Source organism: Lampris incognitus, chromosome 18 (genome assembly GCF_029633865.1).
Source record: "Lampris incognitus isolate fLamInc1 chromosome 18, fLamInc1.hap2, whole genome shotgun sequence".
Taxonomy (NCBI): Eukaryota; Metazoa; Chordata; class Actinopteri; order Lampriformes; family Lampridae; genus Lampris; species Lampris incognitus.
In genome coordinates this window covers 15,117,632-15,139,587 of record NC_079228.1, presented here as the reverse complement: position 1 = coordinate 15,139,587, position 21,956 = coordinate 15,117,632, and the positions used below count along the sequence as shown (strand labels likewise).

Here is a 21,956-nt window from a genome sequence, read left to right as displayed (position 1 = left end):
ACCGTGAAAATGTGGCAGTTTTAAACACCATTGGGTTACAAGTACTGAAAATGTCGTATGATGACACATTTTAAAACAATCACCCTACCGGCACTTGTTTGTGGCCATGGTCGGTATGAAGGGAATCTGCGCGTAAAAAAGCAGTTTGCCGCTGCTTCGGTCGGCTCGGATCGCGCATCCGTCGAATGTGAGTGGTGTGCGGAGGATGCAGGCGATCCACTATCGCCAAGTTCCCTCCTGGTAAAGCCACTTGTGTCGAGAAAAGCCCTTCGCCAACTTATTTTCCGTCCTCTCACGTCTCAGTGCCGCCAGGTCTGCGTCTGGCGAGGTTGCCTCTTTTTGATATCCGCACCCCACTGTGTCCCAAGGATGCGCAACTCACTTCCTCCCCGCTGCTTTAACAATATCCAATTTCACAGCGATCTCTCCCCAGCAGCAGCAGCAACTCTACTCTCTCTCTCTCTCTCTCTCTCTTTCTTTCTCTCTCTCTCTCTCTCTCTCTCTCTCTCTCTCTCTCTCTCTCTCTCTCTCTCTCTCTCTCTCTCTCTCTCTCTCTCTCTCTCTCTCTCTCTCTCTCTCTCTCTCTCTCTCTCTCTCTCTCTCCCTCTCTCTCCCCCTCTCTCTCTCCCTCTCTGCTGCCGGACCCCGAGCAGTCATTTCCACGGCCCACGAGGAGTTATGGGTTTATAGATCTGACTGCTGAATCCTAATCTGATATTTAGATACGCTTAATTTACTTTGAAAGTAAAGCAAACCGGACGCTATGACGTGACGCGTTTCCTTCTCACATTCGCCACCTCTGTATCGTCCACTGAGGATGACACGATGTCGATGAACGGTGTGACCTTGGGCGCGCATTACAGATGTTTATTAGGCTGTTACACAGCCGGAGATACGTGGATCTACTGCAGATTAGGCTAACTGTTCATATCACACGTAGCCCCTAAACCAACCGAACACCCGATCAGATTTGAGCCTCACAACGTTGGCATGACCCTTTAATTAATACCTCAGGGCCCCTTTGTTCACTTCTAATAAGGCTGTTTTAAAAGCCACTGGGCTATCAAATATCAAATATAAGACCCGCTTGCTATCACTGTGATGTGGTAAAACTCAACGTATACTTCTCTGTTCTTGAATACGTTGATTAATAGACCAGCATCACCTCGTAAATAAAAAAAGAACTACAGTCGTTTCATGATGTGCGCCCGATTTCCACGATTTCCCACAATGCACCAGAGACGTCAGATTAGCGCGACGCACACAGCGTGTTAACGGACAAATATTTGGGGAAGGCCGTCGGCTAATGTCATTCGATAACTTTATTGACACGCACATCTCCTGCGTTGTGTAGCGTTTTATATTCGGCTGAGCGTTTTATATTCGCGTTTAGTGGCGTGTTACAACGTTGTTGTTGTTTTTTTTTTACAGACATTTGCTCAAGGGCGACGGCTTTCAAGCCTCCTCTCATATCACAACGCGGATCCGCTCCAGAATGGCAGCCACGGCGGTCAGCGCGGAGGAGAAATCCGTTCATTTCTTATTAGACGCCTCGATTCTGTACCAGCAAAGATGTCCGGAGCTGTCCCGCTTCTTAATGTAAGAAAACGTTGACACGATGATATTCTTGTTTTATCAGAACTGAAGAGTTCGAGCTTTAGGTCGTTTGTTGTAATAACAGCGTGTAGACACTGGGTGGAAGAGCGTGACCAGTGACGTGGTTTCAAACCCGAAACTCGCCTCGGTCAATGCCGTTACAACTTCCTTTGGATCATAATACACAGATAACTAATTAAATTCTCTCAAATTTTTATTATTTTGTCATATTATTACAATTATAGGGGTCTATAGGACGTGTATACTTACCGACTAAGTACACTTCTTTTTTTTTTTCCACAGATTTCTGATCTCTAAAGTTAGACATCTATAGGACAGCCCAATGCCATGTTGTTGTCATGGCAACTCCTAAACGCGGGCAAACCCAGTGGCATGAATTTCACCATTGTTTGCTTGATTTTTTTACATCAAGGCAACAATTGAGTTGAATGCCAGGTGGCTGTTTTGTCTTAGTGAGAAAAGCAACTTGCATTGCCAGATCATTATAAATCACTGGTGACACTTTGTGTAATTGTAGCATACCGAGGCAGGCCTGCAACTTTACATAACGCTGGGTGGGGTGGGGTGGGGTGGGGAGGGGAGGGGGGGCTCGCTGAAGATGAGCCATTTGTTGTCCAGTGGCTGCTCATCTGCAGGTGGGAAGGGCAGGTCCGCTTGGTACACGTGAGCTATTATGTAATTGATAAATAGTGTGCAGAGGCTGTCGTCTTGTTATGGAACAAGACAGGCTCCAGGCTTCATTTCTATTCTTTTTTGTGTGCGTGTTGCGTTACTGTTGAAAACAACTTGTACACGGTGTCGCCCCTACTGCGCAGCAAAACTGTGTGTCGAATCAACCCTTCTTGTGACACAATGGTAATTAATGGAGTCACTTCTTCACTCTTCACTGCCTTGTTATTCACAGTTCAGGGCTTTGTTTTTGCTGCTTTTCCATAATTAGGAATTAGTTTTCAATTCGTTCGGAAGGTGTATTTCACACAGCAGTGATTCCATTATTATACTCGGGAGTGAGGGAGCCCATTGTGGCTTAATCCCTGGAGAAATCACCTTGAGCGCTTTTGTGTGCGTGTTTGTGCGTGTGTGTTTGCAAGTGCACGTTGATTCGAGCATTTATCAATGCAAACAGAGTATGTGGACTTACATGTCGTTTATTTATGGCGGAAACGTATAGTAAAATAAAACTACATGTTCAAAAGTGCATACACTTAACATGTGTCTTGCATATGTAACGTTGCAGCATGCATGTGTGTGTGTGTGTGTGTGTGTGTGTGTGTGTGTGTGTGTGTGTGTGTGTGCAGCTTGTGTTTGACTTGGGTTCTAGCCACATCTCCCAAATCCTATGGTTTATTTTCACTCTCACCTTAGTCAGGAAATGTGTGGGGAGTGTTATGGATGGAAATGAAAACGGGTTTTCATGGTGAAACCTTAGTCGGGGTTATTTTACAGACCAGCACTACTTGAACACAGAGCTGTTCTCCAGACTGTTTGGCTGTAGTAAACTGTGATTATAGGGGATGCACGACTACATATGACAATAAAACAGCCTTCCAGCAGGCAAATGTGGAAGTTGACTTCATGATCCATTGGTCAGTATGTGCTAAATCATGGCATTTATAGGTCATTTAACTATTGTACCACAAAATAAGGTTTTTCAAATAGAATATGACCTTTATGACCTGGTTAACTGCTGAGTTGGCTTTTACAGTGCATACATTTTTACCAAGTATTTAACCCATTGTCAGTATGCTAGGATTATTAAGACAGGTTTTTTTTTCTTTAAGTCAGTTCAGGCGAAACTTCTGTATATAAACATGCAAACAGATCGCTGACATGCTGTGTTTGTGTGTGTGTGTATACAGTCAGTGTGTTCATAACTGTCTCCATGTCCCTCGGGGAGTTTCCCGTGTCCTCACTTTCTCTGGTTATAGTTTCGCCAGTGCGTCTCCTCGGTGTTCGTGTCGAGGTAGCGTGTCATTACTCGTGTATTACTGCGCATATTTGTTGAGGGTTGTGTTACTGACTTCTGCCATTCACTTATAATCTCCTGCCAGGGTGATGGAGGGTGGGCGCGCGTCTGTTTTTGTGAACTTGACGTGTTTGTGAATTTCACTTTGTGAATATCAACTTTGTGTATGTGAGTTGAGTGCGCTTGTGTATTATTTCAGATTGATATTTGTGTAGATTTGTGTTTCATGTGTGCATTTGTGTTTGTATATGAAATGATGTCACTTCGTTGTGACTCATGTTGCCAGACGAGTGAACCTTTATTTTTCCTGTAAGTCCATTATGAGAGCTATGTGGCATATGACAGAGGTTTAAGCCCTGCTGATGAGAGTAAAGCCCCATAGTACATGGCGTGCAGTGACTCCTTCCTCCTGTCTTTCCACCCCCCATCTACCCACACACACACACACACACACACACAGGGGTGTGTGTGTGTGTGTGTGTGTGTGTGTGTGTTTGGGTAGACGGGCAGGTGGAAAGACAGGAGGAAGGAGTAATTTTCCCCCATATATCCTTGCTATAACATCGGTATCGCACACTGATAGCAGTAGTAAAATTATGTTTTTGATTGGCTGAACTTTACTTTGACTATCATTTCTTTCTGTGTTTCATTGTACACAGTATGGATTTCACTCTCTCTCACTCTCTCTCTCTCTGCCACTATTCCCCACACTTTCTCCTCTTCCCACTATCCCACTTCAAGGGCTGTGTCGATAGCACCTTCCTTCCCTCAGCTGGCTGCATGTAGGGTCCGTATCTTCAGTGTTCATCCTCCACTGCTAGGAGTGCACTTAAAAGGAGATGCATGACAAGTATGCTAATACGATCACTGCATTAGATGACGCCTTTCCAGCGTACACGTTCTCTGAGGACTGGCTCATCGGGAGAACCAGAGGGAGGGAGATGTTAGTGGAGTGTTTGCAGGCAAGAATGCCCAGGGGCTTCGCTGCCTTCGCGTCTTTACGTTTGTACTGTCTACAGTTTTCTGTTTGGTGGTTTCCAACAACGGTCGCTCCAGAGGGTTTGTTTGATCTGGAAAGTGAAGAGAAGCAGTAAGAAAAAGCAGTAGGTCTTTGTAGTTTGGTTGCTCTCCGGGGTTTGTAATGATCGGCACGAAAACCTTGACACAAGTTGGCAAAATGATTGATTAACCGGGGTGAAGCAAAAACTCTCATAACTTGGTTCGGAGACTATTTGAGTTCTATAGGATTTCAACATAAGTGGGAAAAAAAGTTTGTTTTTTTTTCTCCACTAATAACACACGTCGCTCAGGGATAGCCGGAGGCCCATGAAGGACTCTTGGTCCTCTGCAGAGAGGTAGTCATTCAGCATGTTGTGTGAGTTCAGATCCCTCCCGTCTCCAGTATTTTTGTGAAAGGGTTCCCCCCTAATTTGGTAGTTTAATCCAGCCTATGATTACTAGATTGGGGAGATCACTGTACTGTGACCCAGGCTGTGATGACTCATTGATGGGATGCAAATTACAAATCCTTCTCTACCCTGTTGTGCATCCGGCACCATCCAGCAATGTCTAGCACTGTCAAGTTGCATACAACACCATCCGACCACACCCAGAACCATGGGACACACAGGGATTGGCTGAAATATGATGGGGGGGGGTGTAGACAGCTGTCATCAGCAGCTGTTGGTTAGGTCAACTCCGGATTAAAACCCGCCACCCGCCCTCCTGTCCCCTCAACAATCTCCCGACCCCTTCTTGTCTCTCTCCCCATCACACGTGCCACCTCGCAGCAAATACTCCCACCACCGACTGTAGCCCGTGGCTAATTTTAGTGGGACTTAGTGGTGGCTTAGATAAAGTGTTTGCCCGAATAGCCCGTCGCTGACGTTCTGAAATCAGACGCAATCCTGTGGGCACAAAGACAGGTCTGTGTGGAGATGAGGCTATTGAAATGGCTTGGAGGGCTGCCCTGTATTGTTTGGGACAGACCTATTTGCTTTTCCGGTTGGATGTTTTCCACCGGACACAATGGGAACAGCTTTATATGACAGAGTTTTTCCAGAACGGTGTTTCCAGCCTGCAAGGGATATGTTTTACTGTTTTTTTCACCCCCCACACTTTTGTTTATCACTTATTTATCAAACCAATGAAATAAAATGGAAAAACAGCTAGTTTGAAATGGTTTTCTCGCTCCCATTTGGCTCTTAGACAGGCTTTTAATGAGTCTGCTAAGATAGTGATAAGAATGAAAATATACAGCTATGTAAATTGGGTGGTTAAAACTGCATCTTTTCCTCATTAATTCAGTTTATTATGGTTCTCTGTGTGATCAGCAAGGCTCATGCTGTACCTTGTTGCCTACTTTAAAGTGAGATGAATCTGCTGTACCATGGGCAATTTCAAACTCATGTTGTCTTCTCTCTTTTTTCCCCAGGCAAAAACCTCAGAAGGTCAATGGTAAGTCAAGAGACATGTAAACTTTGCTGAAGAATAGTCATTTTATCATACTTATTGCACAAGGTTGAGACACCCCACTAAATATTCAGCTAAACACACCGAGGCAGTCAACTGCCCCCACTGGACTCGTGGGATCTCGTGCGAACACACACATATACAGGGGGCGTTCGGGTAGTGTAGCGGTCTATTCTGTTGCCTACCAACATGGGGATCGTTGGCTCGAATCCCCGTATTACCTCCAGCTTGGTCGGGCGTCCCTACAGACACAATTGGCCGTGTCTGCGGGTGGGAAGCCGGATGTGGGTATGTGTCCTGGTTGCTGCACTAGCGCCTCCTCTGGTTGGTCGGGGCACCTGTTCAGGTAGGAGGGGAAACTGGGGGGAATAGCGTGATCCTCCCATACGCTACTTCCCTCTGGTGAAACTGCTCACTGTCAGGTGAAAAGAAGCGGCTGGCGACTCCACATGTATCAGAGGGGGCATGTGGTAGTCTGTAGCCTTCCCCAGATCGGCGGGGGGGGTGGAGCAGCGACCGGGATGGCTCGGAAGAGTGGAGTAATTGGCCGGATACAGTTGAGGAGAAAAAGGGGGGGAAATCCCCCCCAAAACACACACACACACACACACACACACACACACACACACACACACACACACACACACACACACACACGCACACATACACACACACACACACACGAATTCATGCCAGCCAAAACCACATCAAAAGAAGTGTTGACCAGTAAAGATGCTTTTAGTTCCCTTCAAATTATAGAAAGACTGGGTGTACCTAAAATAGCATTAGGACTGTTCACATTCTGATTCAGGGTACTTCATTGTGTCCTCTCATTTTCACAATAGAGGACTGTATCTTTGACACAAAATGTTTAAAATTTTGCAGATTCTTCCTGGTGCTTATTAAATATATTATCTGCTTTCAGATTAAAGGGCCGTCCACACCACGAATGCTAACTATCACGATAACTCACAGAAAGTTGACTCGGTTCATCTGGACACCATGTTTTTTGGGAGAAACATTTTCATCACTCGTCTAAGTGACTTCAGTCTCAACTGACTGCAGGTATGCCCACCCTTATAAACAGCACAGCTGCATAATGACCGAACCAGCGATCAGTTTTATATGCAAACTCCTGGGACCATTAACCGGCGTTACGATGACATCGTCTTCGTCAGCATCTGTTTGGAGATGACACAACACAGAAGAGCTAACGAGTCAGGCCAGGACTCTGTAGTCCACATCCATCTACAGGCCAGTGGGCACTTTTTCAGGGATGAGGATGTGCACGACCCTTGATCGGGAGGAATGCTGGTTTGAATGGGGAGTCAAAGAGGCCATCTATGTTAAAAGGGAACGACCATCTCTGAACCGAGGGGGGGGGGTGTACAAGAGTACATCTGTCGCCATCTTACAATGCTGTGATTGCAAACATTCCCAAATCCTCTGTGAATAGTACACGTGGCCGTTGCAATTCTCGTTAATGGTCACGCCTATTTGCATATGAAACTGATCGTTGATTTTGGTCGTTATGCCACTGTATTGTTTATAAGGGTGGGGATACCTGCAGTCAGTTGAGATGGAAGAGGTCACTTAAATGAGTGATGAAACATATCTCTCTCAATAAATGTTGTATCCAGATGAACTGATTCAACTTTCGTTGATTTCCTTACCTGGATTATTGAGCATGCATCAAGATATCACGATAACTGTAACGATAACGAAGGGAGCATCCACACTGATGAGTGATAACATTCTGTAAACAGTGAGGCCAAGCACATACTGCGTGCTCCAGCTGTTTTGGCAGCTTAGGAAAACAGATATTCATGGATAAAATGGATGTTGATGACCTGTTCTGTAAGCATCAATGTAGAAGAACTGGGCAAAACACATGGAGACTGTGAACTTCGTATATTTAAACGGTGGACCAAATCCCATTTACTGAAGCTTGTAGAAGCACTAGCTGATTTAAGGAGCTCCAACATGGCTTCATCATCAGTTCCCAGTAGACCATTCAGAAGATGTCAGGGCTTGTTTGGAGGGTTCAACATTTACAAAGCATATACCTATGCATGGTTTAAATGTTTAACTGTCTAGAAAATAGGAGCAACCAAGAAATGCACTAAAACAAAAAGTAACACACAAAGAGGTGCATTGTGGTGTCATGCAGTTAAATTTACAGGTATAAACATTTTCGCAGAGAAGGAAGTTGCACCGTGCGCGCCGTGTCTTGATCACATGACTGCGATGTATCTTAAGTTGTGACCAGCTTAAGAAGGTAATGTGAGCAGGCCCAGGAGGCAGCAGGGATGGGGTTAGAAGCCAGGCTTGGCCGCGGCGGAGCGTATGCCGGGTTTTAGGCCGGCTGGGTGAGGCAGTCCATCTGCTTGAGGTGGTGTGTTGGGCTGGGCCAGGGGCTGCAGTTGAGCTGGGGGCCCCAGAGGATTTACTGGCTGTCTGGGCGTGTAGGCCGCCTGGCTGTAAAGCATTGGAGCAGGAAATCAAGATGGCGCCGCGGACAGTAGCCTCGGTTCTGCGCTCTCTTGTACTTTGATCATATACAGCAGGGAAGAACTTTTTTTCCCCCAATTGTATCTGGCTAATTACCCAACTTTTCCGAGCCATCCCGGTCGCTGCTCCACCCCCTCTGCCGATCCGGGGAGGCTGCAGACTACCACGTCTCCTCCGATACATGTGGAGTCACCAGCCGCTTCTTTTCACCTGACGGTGAGGAGTTTTGCTAGGGGACGTAGTGCATAGGAGGATCACGCTATTCCCCCCAGTTCCCCCTCCCCCCCAAACAGGCGCCCTGACTGACCAGAGGAGGTGCTAGTGCAGCAACCAGGACACATACCCACATCCGGCTTCCCACCCGTAGACACAGTCAATTGTGTCTGTAGGGACACCCGATCAAGCTGGAGGTAACACATGGATTCTAACTGATGATCCCCTGTGTTGGTAGGCAGGGAAGAAATTTTAGGTCTCCAACTTCCACTGGACAAACTGAACAGACTTTTTTTACCAACTTTAATTGAAAATTTTAATGAAAGTCTTGCCCAAGGTCTTGATCGGTACAGCCCTCTGTGGACTACAGTGAAGTTGCTGAAGGGGTAAGCTAGCTGGAGTGCTCATTAAACTGCAACAGTGGGGATTTAGAACCGCCCTCCCGTCAATCCCTCTGGCGAATGTCCACTCTCTGGCCAACAAGATGGAGGAACTGCTACTCCTAAATGGGGAAAAAACTCAGCCTTTTACAGATCTGCCACCCTATGCCTCACTGAAACCTGGCTTAATGAGCATATCACGGACAGTGCACTTCATCTGCTGCAGTTCCAAGTTCTCCAGGCGGACGGAGCTATCGGGGCGGGGGGGAACAGGGTGGCGGCATGTGCTTCTACATAAACGAAAGATGGTGTTCGGACGTCACGGTGTTGAAGAAATCATGCAGCCCTCACTAGAGACCTTTTTTAATTGACCATAAACCATTCTATTCACCATGGAAATTTTCATCATTTATTTAGGTCGGTGTCTATATCCCACCCCAGGCCTCTCTTAAAGAGGCATTAAAACACCTGGCTGATCAAATTACAAACATGAAGAGCAAATATCCAGACTCCCTACTCATTATCCTTAGGGGTTTTAATAGAGCAAACCTGAGCCACCAGCTGCCAAAATACAGACCGCATGTTAAATGTCCCACCCGAGACAAAAACACTGGATCATTGCTACACAGTATTAAAGGACGCCTATCGCTCTGTCCCCAGTGCAGCACTGGGACTCTCTGATCACTGTCTGATTCTTCTTATCGCAACCTACAGGCAGAAACTAAAATATGCAAGGCCTGTGGTTAAAACTGTGAGGAAATGCACCAGTGAGTCAAAACTGGAGCTCCAGGCCTGCATGGACTGGAGTGTTTCAGAGGCTGTATCTACAGACCTGGACGAACTTACTGACACTGTGACATCAGCTTTTGTGAGGACGTGTGTGCCCACCAAAACTTTTTGTAGCTTTAATAAGCCCTGATTCTCAGCTAAACTCGGGCAGCTTCATCAGGCCAAAGAGGAAGCCAAAAGGAGTGGAGGTAGGATCCGGTATAACAAGGCCAGAAATACACTCACAAAGGAGATCAGAGTGGTAAAAAGGTGCTACTCTGAAAAGTGGAAATATAGGTTTTCTGCCAACAATCAGTCTGGAGCGGTTTGAAAGACATTACCAACTACAGGAGACCATCCCCCCACACTGCAGGGAACCATCAACTGGCTGACAACTGAAATGGGTTTTACTGCAGGTTTGAAACTTTCACACCCTTCCCCCTCTCCAGCCACAATACACAACCAACTTCACTCCCTGCCAGCCACTCCCCCCTCCCCACCGAACCCCCAGCTGCATTCAGGATCTGTATTGAGGACGTGCGCCAGCTCTTCCAGAGACAGAAGACCAGGAGGGCACCAGGCCCGGATGGCATGTCACCCTCCTGTCTTAAAATCTGTGCTGACCAGCTGGCCCCCATTTTCACACTGATCTTCAACAGATCACTGGAGCTGTGTGAAGTCCCTTCCTGCTTCAAGAGCTCCACTATCATCCCGGTCCCCAAGAAACCCCTGTCACGTGATTAAATGACTACAGGCTTATTGCCCTAATGTCTGTGGTCATGAAATTCTTTGAGAGACTGGTGTTGGCCCACCTGAAGGAAATCACAGGCCCCCTGCTCGACCCCCTGCAATTTGCCTACTGAGCAAACGGGTCAGTGGATGATGCAGTCAACATGGTATTGCAGTACATCTTCCAACACCTCAACCCCCCAGGGATATACTATACAAGGGTCCTGTTTGTGGACTTCACCTCAGCGTTCAACACCATCGTCCCAGATATGCTCCACTCTAAACTCACCCAGCTCACTATTCCAGCCGCCATCTGCCAGTGGATTAAAAACTTCCTGACAGGCAGGAGGCAGCTGGTGAGGCTGGAGAAAATCAACATCCAACACCTGGACAATCAGCACTTGCGCCCCCCAGGGTTGTGTGTGCTCCCCTCTACTCTTCTCCATCTACACAAGTGACTGCACCTCAGGTGACCCGTCTGTTAAACTCCTGAAGTTTGCAGATGACACCACCATCATTGGCCTTATCCGAGATGGTGACGAGTCTGCATACGGACAGGAGGTTGATCAGCTGGCTCTCTGGTGTGGCCATAACAACCTGGAGCTGAACACAATCAAAACAGTGGAGATGACAGTGGTCTTCAGGAGGAGCCTACCAACACTGCCCTCCCTCACCATACTCAACAGCACAGTGTCTACTGTGAAAACCTATAAAATTCTGGGTTCCACAATCTCCCAGGATCCAAGGTGGGCATCCAATATAGACACAACCATCAAAAAGGCCCAGCAGAGGATGTACTATCTCTGCCAGCTCAAGAAATTCAACCTGCTTCAGGAACTGTTGATTCAGTTCTACACTGCAATAATCCAGTCTGTCCTCTGCACATCCATCACTGTCTAGTTTGGTTCGGCTGCCAAACAGGACAGGGATAGACTACAACGGACAGTTAGGTCTGCAGAGAAAATTATTGGTGCCAGCCTGCCCTCCATTCAGGACTTATACACCTCCAGACTTGGGAAACGGGCAGGCAACATCACTGCAGACCCATCACACCCTGGCCACAATCTGTTCCAACTCCTCCCCTCTGGCAGGCGCTACAGAGCACTGTACCCCCGAACAACCAGATATAAAAACATTTTCTTTCTGCTGGCTGTCATTCAGATGAACACTTGACACTCTCAATAAATCCAACCATTTTGTTTATACTGTACTGTACATTGTACATATACTGGTATGCTCTGTCATGTCCATCTACCTCAGGCATGTATGTAAGTAACCTGCTAACATCTATTTCAGCATCTCTGATACATTTCTCTGCACCATTGCACCTTATCCCCTCTTATTTCGCCTGTATACAGTCAATCCTTGTATATATATATATCTGGAGATTGTTGTGTTGAGTTGTAGTATTGTTAGTCTATGTTAAGTACATTGAGAGCCATGAAACCAGAGTCAAATTCCATGTTTGTGAAAACCTACATGGCCAATAAACATGATTCTGATTCTGAATCTGTTACTGCTGTATGTTACACAGCGGGAAAAAAAAAACCCCCAGAAACATCTGGCTTCATTAAATTTTTCAAAGATTAGAGGAGTGGGCGTCCAGGTGGCATAGTGGTCTATTCCGTTGCCTACCAACACGGAGATCGCCGGATCGAATCCCCGTATTACCTCCAGCTTGGTCGGGCGTCCTTACAGACACAATTGGCCATGTCTGTGGGTGGGAAGCCGGATGCGGGTGTGTGTCCTGGTCGCTGCACTAAAGCCTCCTTTGGTCAGTTGGGGTGCCTGTTCAGGGGGGAGGGGGGGTCTGGGGGGGAATAGCGTGATCCTCCCACGCACTACATCCCCCTGGCGAAATTACTCACTGTCAGGTGAAAAGAAGCGGCTGGCGACTCAACATGTATCAGAGGAGGCATGACTGTGGTAGTCTGCAGCCCTCCCCGAATCGGCAGAGGGGGTGGAGCAGCGACTGGAATGGCTCAGAAGAGTGGGGTAATTGGCCCGATACAATTGGGGAGAAAAGGGGGAGGGGGAGTTAGGAGAATCAAACACTCATGTTACGAGAGTTGTCGTCGTTTGTAGACAAATTTTATTCAGTGTCGTATATGTCATCGTCAGTTTGATGGTACCCTGGTGATCATCAAAGAGCACAACAGTAAAATAAGGGTATATTTTTTTTGCACCTCAATGATGAGTCTCTCCACAGTGTCATCCTCCATGCTGAACATGACGCCCTGTAAATTCAGATGGATTATGATTGGCTGTCAGTGTTTCTATCGTTCATCACATCGCAGTGAAAGTGATCCCAATGATATCGTTTGCCCCTGTCTCTGTCATTATGGTTGTGGTGTGGACTCTGCCGTCCACTTGAGTTAGCAGGATTTTTAAAATGATATATTTATAGGTATCTTTATTGTTCTTGGTGTGGATGGCCCTTAAGGGTACAATTACGTTCAATTCAAGGGGAGTGCTGACCATTGGATGTTATCTAGAATCACTAGACACTAGACAATTTGATTAGAAAACCATGGGAAGACTTTAAAATATCCCAGATGACACACATCATCCTCTCTGATGCATAAACGGTTCCAGTAATGTATTCATGCTTCCCAAAATGTCCACTGAGAGGTACAGTCATTTCTCCCGAGCATCATGAGATTTTGGAGTGATATTAAAGGTTGTTAGCCTGACTGCACTGTGTAATTTGACCCCGAGGAGGAAGTGCATATTTGTATCTGTGTTGTATGTGCTATTTTTGACCTGTATTTGTTTGTGTTTCATATTGCCAGTGATGATGTCCTTCCACAGGGATATGGAGTAGCCAGCCAGTGGGAAAAAAGTAGCCAGCTAGAAATTTTGACCACAAAAAGCCCAAATTTGGTGGCCTTTGGTGCATTCTAATGCCACTATTCTGTCATATACACTGATCTTAACTGTTGCATATTGTAATACGCCACACCTATGGGCAGTAAGCAGGTGTGGTTTAAAAATGAACTTTCACTTCATTACACACAAAGCAGGAGAAAGTTACTCAGTGACAGCATAACCAAAAATGTAAAGCACTGATAAAATGTATGATGTGGAAAAACATAAACTTGATCATATATATCAAGGAAGAGCCATTTGATCATTTTATTTTCAAAACATGATTTAGGACATCTGACATTGGTTTGCATAATTGGTGAATAGAAAAAAAAATGCGGGGGGGGGGGGTTTCTCCCCATTTGTATATCCAGCCAATTACCCCACTCTTCCGAGCCGTCTGGTTGCTGCCACACCCCCTCTGTTGATCCGGGGAGGGCTGCAGACTACCACATGCCTCCTCTGATATACATATGGAGTTGCCAGCCGCTTCTTTTTACCTGACAGTGAGGAGGTTCACCATGGGGACATAGCACGTGGGAGGATCACACTATTCCCCCCAGTTCCCCCTCCCCCCTGAACAGGTGCTCTGACCGACCAGAGGAGGCGCTAGTGCAGTGACCAGGACACAAACCCACATCCGGCTTCCCACCCGCAGACACGGCCAATTGTGTCCGTAGGGACGCCTGACCAAGCTGGAGGTAACACAGGGATTTGAACCGGCGTTCCCCATGTTGGTAGGCAACGGAATAGACTGCTACGCCACCCGGATGCCCTGAACTGTGACATTATAGTGTGAGGCTGAAGCATAGCCTACTTTTCCCTCATATGACATAGGCCTGTGATGTTGACATTGCCTGTTTTAGTGTGTGTTTGCATTGCATCTGAGAGATGGCTCTGCTATAAAAAGCACAATGTAAACAAAGATACTTCATTCATACGGTCATTCATTAAGCCCATAAACATATGTGTGGCGTGTATGGAAAATGCAGTGCTTTCAGTGGACTTACTACGCAATCATCAAGCTGCTGCCGCCAGTGTTTTCTGAAGTGCCCATCTATGAGGATGTCCCCTGTCTGTACAATCAATTCAGTTCTTAATGTGTTTTGTCATCAGTTGTTTTGCTAATATTTGCTAAACACTGAACACACCTCTCCGCTCTCTACATGGTCAGACGAGAGGAGTCTGTCTGCGGACTGCAAGACAGGGGCAGAATGTGTAGGAGAGTAACTTGTAGCAGGACTCCCATTACTTGCCCTAACCTTAACCTCCTAATGGGCAAGTAGGGGTTTCTTGTACTGATGTGGGTCTGTGGGGGCGTGTCTTGTCCGTTATGCCCCTGCGTTGCAGTCCGCAGACAGATACTGTCGGGCAGGACACAACCCCTGAGCTGAGCCTGCACACACACACATTCATATAGAGCATGTGGGGGCAGGACTGATACAGACAGACAGACACATTTGTCTGTCATCCTTCTCACATTGTTTTGAAGCAGATGCCAGTGGTTGTAAATGTACACGCATAGCAAATTGCAATTTGTTAATCAAAACTATTTTATTATAATCAAAATTAATATATTACAGTTTCTGGCTGGACTTGAGTGAGTAGTCGGGTGTTTGGCTGGCAGCTGGCGCTTTTGGAAAACACAGTACTACTACTATACATCTTCTGAAATTACATCCCTGTGGTAACCTAGGTTCCTCTCAGCTGTTGTGTTAAAACAGCTGTTTCTTTGCCTTTTTGCATAATATGCAAATGCTGATGTTTATGGCAGCATGAAGGTGGTGTGATGAGAATAATGAGTTCTGATTTTCTTCTTGTTCTTTGATACACACACACACACACACACACACACACACACACACACACACACACACACACACACACACACACAGACATACAAACACCAGTTTGATTAGCCAGCTATTTCTTCACTGGAATGAAACACGCCAAGCCAACTTCACGAGACTGCACAAATGTTAATAACAATAATTATAGTAATTAATTAAAAAATATTAGATATTCTGGCGTCCGGGTAGCTTAGCGGTCTATTCCGTTACCTACCAACACAGGGCTTGGCGGTTTGAATCCCTGTGTTACCTCCGGCTTGGTCGGGCATCCCTACAGACACAATTGGCTGTGTCTGCGGGTGGGAAGCCGGATGTTGGTATGTGTCCTGGTTGCTGCACTAGCACCTCCTCCGGTTGGTCGGGGCGCCTGCTCGGGGGGGAGGGGGAACTGGGGGGAATAGCGTGGTCCTCCCACGTGCTACGTCCCCCTGGCAAAACTGCTCACTGTCAGGTGAAAAGAAGCGGCTGGTGACTCCACATGTATCGGAGGAGGCATGTGGTAGTCCGCAGCCATCCCCGGATCGGCAGAGGGGGTGGAGCAGTGACTGGGATGGCTTGGAAGAGTTGGGGTAATTGGATGGGTACAACTGGGGAGAAAAAGGGCGGGGGATATTAAATATTCCTTTTGCCTCACTTCTCTCTCTCTCAACAGCACAATCCATGCTCAGATCGTCCAACCTGTTCGAGAAGACTTCGGTTTGCGAGCACTGCAGTCAGTGGTTTCAGCCTGGGAATCACCGGGTGCGGCTGCGTCCCAAGCGACGGCCATCTTGGCGGGTTCAGAGCGTCCTGCGGCTGGTGGCCCGGCATAAATGGCTCAGCTTGACGCAGAAAGAGCTACTGCGGCGTTTCATGGCATCTTCCTCGATATTGGTGAGAGCACAGCACACCAACACAATGCTGACCTGGATTAGTAGTGCACCCTACTAGAAGCTCATTGGTTTAGCCTTGGCTGCCCCCCAAAAAACTGTAAAATTGGCTCTCATAGATAGGAAAAAGTAACTGCAATCAGAAACAGTAAAACGAAAAACCTGTTACATTTCAATTATAGCCCGATTCTCCATCTGTCCAGCCATGACTGGAAGACTGTACCTTTGTTTCAGAGTTAGCGTACCCCCATCTCACTCCTCTGCACATAAGTCTACAAAAGACTGTTCTATACAACAGCACTTTAGTATATTACAACATACTGCTTTTGCATTCCAGCTACAATTGCACATGCCTCAATCTGTATCCTATCCACAGCCATGCCATATTGAGACCAATATAGATATCTCGATAATAGCTATCATAACAGCGAGATTCAGACTGATTAGATAGCTCACCCTTCGATCTGTAGCTCCTCGTGTTGACAACCATCCACCCTGCTAAATATCTGTGGACTCTAAAGCTGAACCGGTTCCTTGACATCACTGTGTGTTTACATGCAAATTAAATTTTTGATTTCGATTGGATTGAGGCAATAATTTGATTGTTGCAGCTGCCATGTTAACGCCTTAATTGAACTATCTTATATTAAGATCTAAATTGACGCAAGCATACTGCAGTTAACAGTGCTGGACTTATTGGCAATCATTTGCTTTACTGTACTTTGTATATACCTTAATCGGAGTTCTTTCGGAGAACTGGTTGTGCATGGGAATCCACCAGGATTCCCGCTACTGGCATCTGACCCGTAAATGATAGACAAAGGACAATATGGCGAGCAGCAGTAAACAGCCACAATTATGGATCAAGACTGAAACGATGGTCATGCTCAGTAAAATGAAAGCGCTTAATATCCTAAAGCTTTTGGACAGGAGAAAAAACATAAAATGGAGACATTTTCCCAGAAGTCTTTAACACAATGTTGAAAGCGGGGTGGCACCCAACATAACTTCCACTCTATTGATGCGACTACCCAACGAATCCTGCGGACTTGGATTGTTGAAGAGATTGCATCATTGCAAACACACGTAGACACCTCACTCGAACTGTCACCTTAATTCAAATATTCACTGCTTGTAAAGATATTGATTGTGAAAGATGCGTGAGCTGAGGGAAATCTTTCCCATAGCGATCAATAAATTGTCACAGTATTGCATATTATCATTGTTTTTTGATTAAATTACCCTTTATTTTGATCGTTTTAGAGGCCTTCTACTGTCATACGATGTGTCGTCTGCAGCTCGAGCCCTTGTTAATATTTACACTGAAGAAGTCTTTATCATATTCACAAGACCTTGTTTCATTAAGGCACTCCACTTTTCATCACGTTTTTCCCAGGGATCCAATTATGCTAAACTATGTACGAGTAAGAATCTGGTCGCTGCTTTGGCCACATTCACCCTGCTCCAGCTCTCAGCCCTGTACTCTGCTATACTGTTCCTTTCCTCTTCTCACATAATGGATGTCATCAAACAGGGACAAAATGGAGGGGCTGTTTTGGCCAGTCTCCATCCGCTCCAGCGATAAGCCCATTTAGATGAGGAAACTACCCACAGAGAGGGTGGTGGCAAGGGGTTATTTTGCCCCCATGCATCAGAGAGCCGTAAAAGGAAAGAACCAATGGTGAGCCCCTTTGGCAATGTTGACATCAGCCCCATAAAGAGCCACTCTAGTGAGAAGTGCTGTTGCCTCATTAAAAACGGGCTGCGTTGGTTTAGTATGCAGGTATTCACCTTGTGGCGCTCACTGGAACCTCATGCCACTATATATCCATGACTCTGAGGGCAAAGAGAGAGAAGGGAGGAAAAGGGAATGGAGAGACAGCAGTGGGAAACAGGAGAAGCGATGACTGGGGGGGGGGGACTAGGTGATGGCAAAGGACTGACAGAGAAGCCAAGACAGAAAGCAGCTTCTTCATTAAGTATGTAGCAGTGGTTGTGCATTCTGCCGTCTTCACCTCCATGTGCTCTGGTTAAGGTCAAATCCAGGGTCTTAAAAGCTTAAAAGTATCAGGCAGGGAGCATTCATAATCCCGCAGGAAGATAACATTTCAGCCTGGCTGTAGAATATCTTTGCTGATTTGGAGAAAGTCATGCATGCTTTTATTTCTTGTTGGTTGGATTACTGAACCCCTCCGTACTCCAGGATCAGTAAAAAGTCTCTCTCCTGTCGATTGCTTGTGCAAAGTTGCAGCTGCCAGAGTTTTAAGAGTTTTAAGAGGTACAAGACAAAGCGATTACATCACTCCCATCCTCGCATCCCTTCACTGGCTGCCAATCTAGATTTTTAGATTCGTTTTTGTTATCTCGTTTAAAGCACACCTCGGGTCGACCCCAGCTACATCTCTGATCTTTTAACCCGCTATCGCTCCACGCCACTCCGAGCTCCAGGTTAAAAACAAAGGGCGGCTGAGCTTTTGCTGTAAACGCCTCCAGTTTATGGAACGGCCTGGCTGAAGAAATCTAACTGCGAAGTCTGTTCCAACGTTTACATCACTGCTGCAGACTTCTTTTTTTTTTTGGATTTGGCTTGGTCCTAGGACTGTGGGAGGAAACCGGAGCAGCTGGAGGAAACCCACGCAGACACTATACTAAATACCATACTAAATTGTCCCTAGGTGGGAATGTGTCGGCCCTGAGTTAACTGTTAGCCATGCAGACCGACAGTTTCCACAGTCATCCTGGCTGGCGTTTGTTCCCTTGGACAGTGATTTGTTTTTGTTTTTTTTTTTGTTTTTTTTTATATATATATGTGTTAGTTTGGATATGTGTGTCCTTGTAGTTTTTGGATATGTGTTTTTGTCTTTGTGTTGCACTGCTGTGGGCTGGGGGAAATTATATTTCGTTTCTTTTCATGTACGCAAGTACATGAAATGAAATGACAAATAAAGTGTTCCGTGATTTCCTGTGATGGACTGGTGGCCTGTCCCGCCTGCCGCCCAAGGACTGCTGGGATAGACTTCAGCATCCCGCAACCCCATTTGGGATAGGCCGCTTGGATAATGAATGGATGGATATATGATTTTTTCTCCCCAATTGGCCCATTACCCCACTCTTCTGAGTCACCCCGGTCGCTGCTCCAACCCCTTTGCCGGTCTGGGGAGGGCTGCAGACTACCACATGCCTCCTCCGATACATGTGGAGTCGCCAACCACTTCTTTTCACCTGACAGTGAGGAGTTTCGCCGGGGGGGACGTAGCGTGTGGGAGGATCACACTAGCCCCCCCCCCCAGTTCCCCCTCCCCCTGAACAGGTGCCCCAACCGATCAGAGGAGGCACTAGTGCAGCAACCAGGACACATACCCACATCCGGCTTCCCACCCGCAGACACAGCCAATTGTGTCTGTAGGGATGCCCAACCAAGCCGGAGGTAACACAGGGATTCGAACCAGCGATCCCTGTGTTGGTAGGCAACGGAACAGATCACTACGCTACCCAGACGCCCTTTATTCCAATTTACTCCAAAAGGGCAATATAACTAAATTATTATTATTATTATTATGAACTTTGAGTTGATATAAAGTTCGAGGTAACTACAGGTTAGGGTAACTATAAATTCACCTTAACCTGTGTGTGACTTGTGCACCACAAGTCCTCAGCGGTCCAACATAAGCATGCTGTGTGTCATACAAAGAAAGGCCTCATTCTTCACCGAAACCCAGCTGTGATTTTGGATGGCTCCCCTCCCTCGTTTGCCAACAGTGTTTTGGTCCAGATGGAGAATGTCGACACTTTGCCCGTCATATGACTTTCGAGTAAACCAATACACCTTCAGCGTGTCCTCTGAGGTATTTTCACACACTGGTTTCAAGGTCACTAGCCTCTCAATACACCGGGGAGGGGAGGGAGGCTAATCAAGCTGCATATATGAGACTCCAGACCCCCATGCACGGCGGTGGGGGTGATAACCAAGCGATACCCTTAATGTGCCGGTCGGCTGAGTGGGGAGATGAGAGCGACAACAGAGGCAGCCCCGCCCCGGCTCCACGCTCGTGACCGTGAGGGGTCCTCGGCACAAGATGACGAGATTAGCATCCACTCCCCGACACTTAAAAGATAGAGCTGGGCCTCCATAGTGGGCTAGTTGAGGGGTGAGTCAGCAGTAGAGTTAAAGGTGTTAGTGGATTAGGGGGTTACGGATTTTATGCGTGTGTGTGCATTTGAGTTTGTAATCATGTGTACGCATGTCTTGCATGTGCCAAAGCCCAGCAATTCTTAGCTCATGATGTTGGGTGATGGGTGCCTCTGGCCAGTCTCAAGTGGTATTAGTTTTTACGACTGTGTCTGATTTCGATTGTCATCTGAAGTATTCAGGCCTGGTCACGTTCACAAAGTCCCGTCACATTCTGTAGAGCGAGGCGTTTAGCATGCTGCTCGGACCGTGTGCACAGTGTGGAGATTCGGTTCATAATGGGTGTCATATCCCCAGTGTGTGTTTTTGTTTTTTGTTTTTTTTATTTATTCTTTAAGAACATAGGTATCATATGTTACACTTGTTTTTGTATACACGTGCAACACAACATTAGACAGAGGCACGTGACCACTACATAGTACGTGGTTAGTGGACATGGGCGGTGTTTGTGTCGGGGGTGTAAATCCCCTCCATCACTCTTGTATGAATGTGTTGCTGGGGAGATGGTTGCTGATGTGCATGTGCTGTGTGTATGTACACGTACCTCACAGCTTTAGTCCTTGTAGGGGTAATTTTTAATCAGTGTTGTTTGTGCATTGCCTTTGGAGGGGTACTTGGCACGTGGTATGTAAATGTGTTGGTTTTTGCCCTAGCAGGGAACTAGAAGCCCTAGACGGAACAGGGGATAGAGCATTCTCCTCCCTCGTTCTCCATTTGCTTCCCTTCCTCGGAGCTACATTCTTTCTTCCCAGTGGAGTCGCTGGCTGGAAGAGAAAGTCCACAGTTTGTTCTTCGGATTACTTCAAGGGGCGACTCTGTCAGTTGTCTACAAGTTTGGAAATAGGAGCTTTGCAATCATGGTTTTCTTTAAACTCACAAGAAATAAAGGCCTAGATGAGAACAGAATGACTGTTGGCCATTGAATTGATTGACAAGGGTTAGAAAGATATGAAGTGGGGCATCCAGGTAACATAGTGGTCTATTCTGTTGCCTACCAACATGGGGAACGCCGGTTCGAATCCCCATGTTACCTCCGACTTGGCTGGGCGTGCCTACAGACACAATTGGCCGTGTCTGTCGGTGGGAAGCCGGATGTGGATATGTGTCCTGGTTGCTGCACTAGCACCTCCTTTGGTCGGTCAGGGTGCCTGTTCAGGGGGGAGGGGGAACTGGGGGGAATAGCGTGATCCTCCCACGCGCTATGTCCCCCTGGCGAAACTCCTCACTGTCAGGTGAAAAGAAGCGGCTGGCGACTCCACATGTATCGGAGGAGGCATGTGGTAGTCTGCAGCCCTCCCCGGATCGGCATAGGTGGTGGAGCAGCGACTGGGACGGCTCAGAGAGCGGGGTGATTGGACAGGTACAATTGGGGAGAGAGAGGAAAAAAAAGGAAGATATGAAGTGGTAGTTGGCAAGTTGCTGTTTTTATTGTGGATAGCAAACAAACCAGAAAAGTTAGCGTGCAGCAGACCACCAGAACAACACACTGATCCTCCCAAAGGGAAGTAATGACCCCCCTCCCCCCAA

General features: G+C 46.8%; 1 protein-coding gene across 1 annotated transcript in view; it reads left to right on the top strand.

Annotated features, from left to right (window-relative positions):
• Positions 1-1,274: 1,274 nt before the first annotated feature.
• Positions 1,275-21,956, top strand: part of c18h18orf21 (chromosome 18 C18orf21 homolog) — a 35,592-nt gene continuing 14,910 nt past the window's right edge. Inside the window, exons 1-3 of the mRNA XM_056298594.1 lie at positions 1,275-1,599; positions 6,018-6,040; positions 16,024-16,244. Of these exons, the coding sequence (XP_056154569.1) occupies positions 1,496-1,599; positions 6,018-6,040; positions 16,024-16,244 (348 nt within the window). The 5' untranslated portion in view covers positions 1,275-1,495. The remainder of the gene's footprint in view (positions 1,600-6,017; positions 6,041-16,023; positions 16,245-21,956) is intronic.